Here is a 10898-nt window from a genome sequence, read left to right as displayed (position 1 = left end):
GAGTTCCCTCAACTCAATTTCCCTTAGTTGGATCCCAAAATACTTGTGGGAAATTTTACTAGAGCAAAGACCATGTGAAACAAAACAAAACAAAACAAAACAAAACAAAACAAAACAAACAAAAAACAAAGACCATGTGAGCACATGTCTAGGCCCTCTCCAGTGTCTTAGATGGGCCTGTTACAAGTGAGAGGCCCTGGAAATACAAACTTCTGAAACCTGGAGGGAAACAAAAAAACTTAACACAGTCTGAAAATCCTAAATATTATGAATCTAGTTTAGATGGATGAGGGTTTCCCAAGGCAAATGAGAGCAGAATGTAATAAAAATACCTTATGTGATTTAATATTTAAAAGTGATAAAGGCTTAGCCCAAGCCATGCCGAGGCTTTGGCCACATATACCACTAGAAAGTATAGAAGCCTGAAGAAAGGAAAATGGGATTTTGGAAACTAAGCTAGTTTTTCCCAGGAGTGCCAGATAACCTGACCCTGTACTGGTTTGAACAGGCATCCACAAGGATGGAGAAATGAAGATCATTCGTAAAGAGAATTAGCATCAAATGTAGCCTTTATCAGTGAGCATGGGCAGTGAATGTAGTTGGGATAGCAGACACCAGATACAGAGGAATGGGTTGACGAGAGCTCTCAGCAAGTCCTGGGGCTTAAAGTTCTACTCCTCTAGGTCACTCAACTCATTTGCCTTTTTTTACTTGCCTGACAAAACCCAAATCGAAAAAATCATTTATTTATTTTTTTTTGGTACTCAAATTGGAAAGGAAGAAGTAAAATTATCACTGTTCACAGATGACAGGATCTTATATTCAGAAAACCCTAAAAGTCACACACACAAACACAAACCATTAAGAGTTAATAAGTGAAGCTAACAAAATTACAGGTATCAACTCAATGCACAAAAGCCAAATAAACAATCTGAAATGGAAATTAAGAGAGCAGTTCCACTTACAATTGCATCACAAAGAATAAAATGCTGAGGAATAATTTTAAAGAAATTATTATTATACACTGACAATAATAAAAAATGGCTGCATGAAATTAAGGAATATTTAAGTAAATGGAAGGACATTTTGTTTATGGATTATAAAACTTAGTAAGGTAACAGTATTACCTAAAGCAATCTGCAGATTCAATGCAATCCTCCTCAAAATCCCAACAATGATTTTATAGATATAGGACAAACACTTCTTAAATTCACATGAAATTTCAAGTTACTTCAAATAGCTAAAACAATCTTGAAAAAGAACAAAATTGGAGAACTCTCATTTCCTAATTTCAAAAACTATAAACTACAGTAATCAAATAAGTATGGTACTGGCTTACAAACAGACTTACAGAATTATAAACAAATGGAATAGAATAGACAACCCAGACATAAATATTTGCATATCAGGCCTGCATTATTTTATTATACTTCACTTTATTGCAGTTCACAGATAATGTGTTTTGTTTTTTGTTTTGTTATTGTTGTTGTTGCTGTTGCTTTATAAATCAAGGGTTTATGAGAACCCTGAATCAAGCAAATCTATTGCCACCATTTTTCCAGTAACATTTGTTAACTTGGCATTTCATGTCATATTGTAATTCTAACAATATTCCAAAAATTTTTTAAACATTATATTTGTTATGGTGATCTGTCATCAAGGATATTTGATGTTACTGGTGTAATTGTAACACCAGTTACAATTTGTTTTGGGGTGCCACAAACCATGCCCAGATAAGATGACAATTTTAACTGATAACTGCGTATGTTCTGACTGCTACACAGACTGGCCATTCCTCTGAGTCTTCCTCTTAGGCATTCCTATTCCCTGAGATGCAACAATACTTAAATTAGGCCAATTGATAACTGTACAATAGCCTCTTAGTGTTCAAGTGAAAAGGAGATTTGCACACTCTCACTCTCACTTTATTTAAAAAATGATTAAGCTGGGCAGCCCCGGTGGCCCAGTGGTTTAGCACTGCCTTCAGCCCCGGAGTGTGATCCTGGAGACCTGGGATCGAGTCCCGAGTCAGGCTCCCTGATGGAGCTTGCTTCTTTCTCTGCCTGTGTCTCTGCCTCTCTCTCGCTTTGTGTCTGTCATGAATAAATAAATAAAATCTTCAAAAAAATGATTAAGTTTACAGAGAAAGGCATGTCAAAAAGCCAGGATAAGCCAGAGGCTAGGCCTTTTCTGCCAGGTAGTTAGCAAAGTTGTGATTGCAAAGGAAAATATTTTGAATGAATTACAAGTGCTATTCCAGTGAACACACAAATGATACAAAGTGAAACAGCCTTATTGCTGATATGGAGAAAGTTTGAGTGGTCTGAATAGATCATAGTATGACAACATTTTCTTATGCCAAAGCTTAATCTAGAGCAAGACCCTAACTCTTTTCAATTCTGTGAAGGCTAAGAGAGGTGAGGAAGCTGCAGAAAAAAATTTTGAAGTTAGCAGATGTGGTTCATGAGGTTTAAGGAAAGAAGTCATCTCTGTAAAATCAAAGTGCAAGGTAGGCAGCAGATGCTAATGTAGAAGCTGTAGCAAATTATCCTGAAGATTAAACTAAGATCATTCACGAAGGTGGTTATACTTAACAATAAATTTTCAATGTAGACAAAACAACCCAATATTGGAAGTAGATATTATCAAGGACTTTCATGGCTAGAGAGAAGTCAATGCCTGACTTCAAAGTTTCAAAGACAGGCTGACTCTCTTGTCAAGAACCAATGCAGCTAGTGACTGAGTTGAAGATACACCCATTTATTATTCCAAAAATTCTAGGGCCCTTGAGAATTATGCTAAATCTATTCTGCCCGCATTCAGTGAATGGAACAACAAAGCCTGGATGACAGCATATCTGCTTACAACATGATTTACCAAATATTTTAAGACAATTGTTGAGAACTACTACTAAGCTAAAAAGATTCTTTTCAAAATATTACTGCTCATTGGCAATGCACCTGGTCACACAGAACTGTGATCAAGACATACAGTGAGGGGATCCCTGGGTGGCTCAGTGATTTAGCTCCTGCCTTTGGCCCCGGGAATGATCCTGGAGTCCCAGGATGGAGTCCGAGTCGGGCTCCCGGCATGGAGCCTGCTTCTCCCTCTGCCTGTGTCTCTGCCAATCTCTCTCTCTATGTTTATCATGAACAAATAAATAAATAAATCTTAAAAAAAAAGATATAATGAGATTAATGTTGTTTTCATCCCTGCTAACACAACCAACCATTCTGTGACCCATGGATCAAGGAGTAACTTCAACGATCAAGCCTTATTAAGAAATATGTTTCACAAGACTATAGCTACTATAAATAGTGATTTCTCTGATCGATCTGGGCAAAGTAATTTGAAAATCTTCTGGAAAGGATTCACCATTTGTAATGCAATTAAGAACATTTGTGATTCATGGGAAGAGGTAAAATATCAACATTAACAGTTTGGAAGAAGTTGATTCCAGCCCTCATGGATAACTTTTGGGGTTCAAGACTTCAGTGAAGGCAGTTACTACAGATATGATAGAAATAGTGAGAGAACTAGAGTTAGAAGTGGAGCATGAAGATGCTGCAATCTTATGATAAAACTTGAACAGAGGAGTCGCTTATTTTTCTTTCACTAACTTTAAAAAAAGTTAACTCCAATATAGTTAATATAAAGAATTATATTAGTTTCTTGGATTATATTAGTTTCAGTTGTACAATATAGTGATTTAACAATTCCATACATTGTTCAGTGTTCATCATGATAAGTGTACTCTTAATCCCCTTCATCTATTTACCCGTCCTCCCATCCACCTCCCCTATGGTAATTAATCAGTTTATTCTCTATAATTAAGAGACTATTTGGGGGTTTATCCATTTTTTTCTTTGTTCCGTTGTTTTGTTTCTTAAATTCCATATATGAGTGATTTTTTTTTCTCTGACATTTCACTTATATTATACTCTCTAGATCCATCCATGTTGTTGCAAATTGCAAGATTTTATTATTTTTTTATGGTCATTAATATTCTGTAATACATATATGTCTACAATAGACACTTGGGTTCTTTTTATAATTTGGCTATTGTAAATAATGCTACAATAAATATAAGGGAGCATATATTTTTTCAAATTAGTGTTTTTATACTCTTTGGGCAAATAATAGGGGAATTACTAGATCATATGATAGTTCCATTTTTAAATTTTTGAGGAAGCTCCATACTATTTTCCATGGTGGTTGCACCAGTTCACATATCCACTAACTGTGCACAAGAGTTCCTTTATCAAAGGAGTTGTTTCTTTTGGATGACTAAAGAAAGTGGTTTCTTGAGATGGAATCTACTCCTGGTTAAGATTCTGTGAAAATTACTGAAATGAAAACAAAAGATTTAGGATATCATGTAAACTTAGTTGAAAAAGCAGTGACAGGATTTGAGAATATTTGACTCAATTAAAAAAAATATCCTACAGTGGGTAGATGCTGTAAAACAGCATCACATTCTATAGAGAAATTGTTTACGAAAGGTAGAGTCAATTTATGAAGCAAACATCATTGTTGTCTTATTTTAAGAAATTGACATGGTCATCTCAACCCTCAGCAACCACCGCCCTGGTCTGTCATCAGCCATCAACATCAAGCAAGACCTTCCATCAGCAAAAACATCAGTCACTGAAAGCTCAGATGATGGTTAGCATGTTTTTAGCAATATTTTATAATTAAGGTATATACATTTTTTTTTTAGAGATAATGCTGTTGTACACTTAATAGACTATAGTTTGCACTGGAAAAAAATTTCATTTGACTTACTTTGTTGTAGTTGCCTAGAATAGATTCTGTAATATCTCCAAGTTATGGTTATATGATTTTTGACAAAGGTGCCAAGACCTTTCAAAAGATAAAGAACAGTCTGTTGAACAGATAGTACTGGGAAAGCTGGATATACACATGAAAAGAATGAAGTTGGACCCTTCCCTTGCACCATGTACAGAAATTAATTCAAAATGGATCTAAGATCTTAATATACCAGCTAAAACTGCAGAATTCAAGAAACCATTGGGCAAAATCTTCATGTTACTAAATTTGGTAATGATTTCTTGCATATAACACCAAAAACACAGGAAAGTAAAGAAAAAAGTAGATCAGTTAGACTTTATTAAAATGAAGACCTTTTGTGTAACAGAGGGCACTACCAAGGGAATAAAAAGGCAAAACTCAAAAAAAAAAAAAAAAAAAGGCAAAACTCAGAATGGGAGAAAATATTTGCAAATCATATATCTGATCAGAGATTAATATCCAGAAATATTTTAAAATCCTAAAACTCAACAACCAAAGAAACAATTGAATTTAAAAATGAGCAAAAGTTTCAAATAGCCTTTTCTCCAAAGAAGATATACAAATGGCCAATAAGGGAGTCCCATGTTGGGCTCCCTGCAGGGAGCCTGCTTCTCCCTCTGCCTGTGTCTCTGCCTCTCTCTCCCTCTGTGTCTTTCATGAATAAATAAATGAAATCTTAAAAAAAAAAAGAAAAACAAAAAACAAAAAACAAATGGCCAATAAGGCCATGAAAAAATACTTAACATCTGTGATCATTAGGGAAATACAATGAAAACCACAATGAGATACCACTTCACACACATTATGATGGATATTATTTTCTTTAAAAAAGAATATAATTTTTGGCAAATATGAAGGGAAAATGGAACTTTTGTGCATTGTGGGAATGTAAAAAGCTGCAGCCATTGTGGAAAATAGTATAGAATTTCCTAAAAAAGTTGAATATAAAATTATCATATGATTCAGCAATTCTCTTTTTAGATATACATGTTAAACATTTAAAAGTCAAGACTCAACCACAAATTTGTAAATCAATGTTCATAGCGGCATTGTTCATAACAATCAAATGGTGGAAATGACCCACTTTTCATCACCAGAAGAATAAGTAAGCAAATATGATATGTATGTATAGTGGAATATTATTCAGCCTTAAAAAGAAATGAAGTTTTGACACATTCTACAACATGGATGAACCTTGAAGATATTATATGTGGAAAAGCTAGACACAAAATATCAAACATCATATGCTTCCACTTCTGTAAGGTATCTAGAATAGTCCAATTTGTAGAGAGAGAAAGCAGAATACTGCATTTCAGGAACAGTTTATAAATATAGTAATAACTATGACTGACATGATTGGTGTACTAAGAAGCAATGGTGAATGAGACATAGTCCCACCCACATATGAAAGAGGCTCATGTGAAGCAGAAATGTGTATAAACAATCATGCAATACCATAACAATCTTGTTATATGAAAAAAGAGCTTTTCAAACACAGAATACAATTCAGTTACCTGGTTCGAGAGAATAGGTCAAGATTCACAGTATATAGTAACATTTCAGCAGGTTTTTAGAGGTAGGAAACATTTCTTCAGATAGACCAGAGCAGGAAAAGGAACGAACAAGGACGTTAAGGAGGTTTCAGTTGTAAAATTAAAACCATAGTGGTGTAAAGATACATGGTATCACCAGAAAATGGAGCTTAAGACAATATGGCTGGAACATAGCCTAAAATGAGGTTGATGGAGGGGGGTTAATTTTTCCATCACAGTGAACTTGCAGGGAAGGTTTTTAGACTGTAAATCAGAGAAAAGGAATTTGGATTTTATTTTTGGTCAACTAGGATTCTATCAAAGGTTATCAGCAAAGGAAGGTCACTTCCGCATTTGAAAAAGAAATGTGTTTGTAGTACGGAGAATAGCTTGGAATAAACCTGGAATCAGGTAACTACTGAGAAGGTGATTAAAATAGTCCTGTTAAAATATAATAAGCTCTTGAAGTTGAAGAGACTCTTTGAAGCGTGAGCTGACTAGGTGATTCACAGGGTCAGGGGGGGATTCTGACATGTACACATCTCTACCATAATCTGAAGAAAAATCCCTCAGAAAGTAACATATCTCATTCACCTTTAGTTATGCATGAAGAGGATTTGAGAATTGTCTTTTTCCCCTCCAGAAATATAGCTAAAATGCTAGGAGTGTGACATTGGGAAGAAGATTTCTTCTTCCTTAAAGAGGGTTAGCACATCTTCTGAATTTTGTCAGCTTTTAGATTTAAGCTAAATATTGGGAGACTCAAGTAGGATAAAGTTTTCTCATAGTGTGCACTGTTGAATCAGATAAATTGGATCAGAAGCAGAACTGAAAATGTCCTTACAAAATATAGCCTGTCTTATATTCATGACTCCATATTTCCACTGAGTGTTCCACACCAGTACTTTAAGAGTATGCCTTTCTGTGAAGGCATAATTTCAGCACAACCACATGTTTACACAGTTGTCCAATTGCAGGGACAATGAAACACCAGAGACCAGAGCCTTTGCACTGTGCACAAACGTACATTGTAAGTTAATAGGTTAATAAAACTCTAAAACTGAAGCCAAGGAATATTGTGCAGTAGTTATTTCTAAAAAGAGTGTGTGTTTCCTTAAAATTCAATGTGTTCCCCTTTCATAAAAAAGAAATAAAAGGAAAGAATATCAACATAATATTTTTAAGCAACCAATTTCTCCCCTCCTCTACCTCCAATAACTCGTTGCAAGTCACTTAAGTAAGGGGCAGTAACCCCCTCCAAAGGGTTACTGAGCAGAAAATGATTCTTTTTATTCTTATTGCCCCCCTAGTTTGGTGAAATCTGAATCTTGTGTCCAATATTCTGCTACACCATCAACTCCTATTTTCCAAACCTGAAAGCTAAAACAGTCTTCATTATTCTTGACTTTCCTACAGCATTTAACCCTTTGAAAAGATTTCCTTGCTCGTCTCTTTAATACCTTTGTTTTCTACCTCCTTCTTGATGATTCCTTCTCTCATCTTTATCCCTTCCAGTTTATTTTTTCCTTCTATATGTTGCGACTTCTCAAAGGTATGTTCTCTTATTATTATTATCTTCTTTTTCTTCCAAATCTTCTCAGAATGAGAATGCCAGGCCAGTAGAATCACTAATACCAGGGAACTTGTGAGAAATGCAAATTATGAGGCCCCAAAGCACATCAGCTGAATCAGAAACTCTAGAGTGTGAGTTCAGGGATATGTGTTTTAACAAGCCTGCCAAGTGATGTAGGCTGAAGTCTAAGAATCACTGCTATGTTATAATTGTCTGGCTTTTGGCTGATTGCCCTACTTGATTGTGGGCTGTTTTAGGAACTATGGTAGACTCTCGGGGTGCCTAGGTGGCTCAGTTGGTTGAACACCAACTCTTGGTTTCAGCTCAGGCCCTGATCTCAGGGTCCTAGGATGGAGCCTTACACTGGGCTTTTTGCTTAGCCTGGAATCTGTTTGAGATTCTCTCTCTCCTTCTGCCCCTCCTTCTGCTCATGCTGGCGTGCTTATACTCTCTCTCTCTCTCTGAAATAAATAGTTTTTTTTTTTTTCAAAAAAGAAGAAACTATGGTGAAATCATTTTGATTGTGATGTCAGTATCCAGTGTAGAGTCTCCTACATTATTGCTATGTAAAACTAATTTGTTTCAATACATGGACAAATAAATGGCTAAATAAATGACAACTTTTTTATGAGCTCCAATTCCATATCTCAGGTAACTGTGTGATTTATATGGAGAGCCGAGTCACTTCAAAGTCAACTTCTCTAATAGGAAAGTTGAGATCTAACACCTCTCATCAACACTGTCTTCCAAAACAATTGTATGTGTTTGTTTCTGTAACCCTGACTGACTTTTTAACTCTCTGTACTCTCCTCCATTAAGATTAAAATAATTTTTCCCCATTACTCATGGAAAAACCTTCGTAATCATCTTTCTTTGAAGAATAGCTTCATTTATGCTGACCATACAATTAAAATATATTCACCATAAAAAAATCTGAAAAATTCAGTTACACACACAAATAAATAAAAAGCACTGGAAATTCCACCCATCCAAGAAAACCAGTTAGTTGGTGTGTGTATTCATTTCACTTTTATTCCTAGCATGTTTGCATTTCACTGTTTGTCATTTCACTGGAGCATAATGCTTTCTAATCTACTGCTATTGTACTATATTGGTTGTGTTTTCATGTCCTTAGAAAGTATTTTCCACATATTTCTTAATGATAGCATGGTATTTTTGGCAGAAATTGACCTATCCTCATCCTTAATTAATTGGAATTTCCATCAAAACCTTTTCATTACCTCCACCCTTGCTGTCCAGGCTCTATCTTACTCCTGTAACCTACTGCAGTAGCCTCCTATGCCATATGAATTTTTCTATAGTTTAGTTCTGAGCAAATTGCTTCAAAGTCAAAATGACTCCCCACTGCCTTCCAAATAAGGCCATAGTCCTGAGGAGGACCATCAAGAACTCCTGTTGATTTCTTTTGCACACCCAAGCCTCTAGGTGAGACTGCTCACCATTCTCACAGCATTTCCTTTATTTTCTCTCCTTTTGAATTTTCCACTTCTCTGTCCCATCAGTCGTTTCTAATAGTGATTTTACCCAAATGGCTGCTTCAGTGTGAGGCCATGCTACAATCATCAACCTCCTACCCTCAACACTGCTCCATTCCTTATCCCCCTTCTCTGCCCTTTCCTCCTTGGTTCTTACAACTACCTTACAGACCATATGTTTTACTTATCTAACTTGGTAATTGCTTCTGGGCCTCAACTGTAATAAAAGCTCCATGAAAGCAATGATTTTTATTTCTCTCGTTTATTGCTGTAAATGAAATCTACACCAACAGTTCATACATAAGATGCACTCAGAATATATTTGAAATACTGAATGAATGAATGAATGAATGAATGAATGAAAAAATTAATTAATAATGAATATTTACCCCCCCTGGCAAAATTCTGCAAGACCTCAAGGAAGTCAAAGCTCTATCATGGTGCTTTGCACATAGTACATGTTCACAATGGAGTTGTGCAATGTGAATCCAAATAATCAGTTAAAATGTTACACTTCCCTGAAACTTGTATTCAAAACTTCTGTTGGGGCATATGGGTGGCTCAGTTGGTTAAGCATCTGCCTTTGGCTCAAGTCATGATCCTGGGACCTGGGATTAAGTCCCGCTTTGGGCTCCTTACTCACTGGGGAGCCTGCTTCTCCCTCTGCTTGTGCTCTCTCTCACTCTCTCATAAATAAATAAATAAAATCTTAAAAAAAAAAAAACTCTGCTTAAGGTGATCCTCCTGCTCTCTAGAGAGTAGTGGTCATTATTTGTGATTATGGCACGTATTGCATACTGAACTGAGTTATATATTGCCCTTCCCATTGAGTAATAAAGCAGCTCTTTAAAGGCAGATACCAATTATCTTTGAAGCTCTTGCAGTTTTTAGTGCATTGACATTCAATAAATAGTTCTAAAAATAATTAGATCATTGCCACAAATAAAATAATAATTTTAAAAGCAAAGAGTTATTTGTGAGGACATTTTACCATTTTCCCTGTTGTTAAAGATGTACATATTTTATTTTTAAAAAGAATATAGTTCTTTTAAAATTTTAAAATCTTTTAAAATTCTTATCTTTTAAGAATAGTTATCTGGTAATTATTACCAAAGAAATCACCATGTGAACATTCTGTATCTTTGCAGATCATTAATGCTGCACTTGCTTTGGCTGCAAGACCCAAAAGTCAAGTGGTCAAAAAAACCATGGAAATGTACAAGCATACATGGGAGAATCATATCCATGTCCTCACTGAAGCTGTAGATGACATTACAAGCATTGATGACTTCCTTGCTGTATCTGGTATGTTTTTGATCTTTTAATTTATACATTTGCTCTTGTCAATTTTCTGAAACAGGATAATTCTGAATATAATTAATTTTATGCAGTATAATGAGACTCTTTTTAATGATCATCTTTCTTGAAGCAAAGTACTGCTATGTGTGATCTACTCTAGGATAATGAACCTCATGCCTTGTAATC

At 35.4% G+C, this 10898-nt stretch overlaps 1 protein-coding gene across 9 annotated transcripts in view; it reads left to right on the top strand.

Moving 5' to 3' along the window:
- Positions 1–10898, top strand: part of CTNNA3 (catenin alpha 3) — a 1664912-nt gene that overhangs the window by 1099300 nt on the left and 554714 nt on the right. For 8 of the 9 annotated variants that reach the window (XM_072823257.1, XM_072823258.1, XM_072823262.1 and 5 more), the window contains one exon: positions 10562–10718. In XM_072823257.1, coding sequence (XP_072679358.1) covers positions 10562–10718 — 157 coding nt within the window. Of the gene's footprint in view, positions 1–10561; positions 10739–10898 lie in introns of those variants that run through there. The other variant, XM_072823264.1, reaches the window with a different exon arrangement.

The sequence above is a fragment of the Canis lupus genome, chromosome 4 (assembly GCF_048164855.1).
Source record: "Canis lupus baileyi chromosome 4, mCanLup2.hap1, whole genome shotgun sequence".
NCBI classification, from domain to species: domain Eukaryota; kingdom Metazoa; phylum Chordata; class Mammalia; order Carnivora; family Canidae; genus Canis; species Canis lupus.
This window is presented reverse-complemented; position numbering and strand designations above follow the sequence as displayed.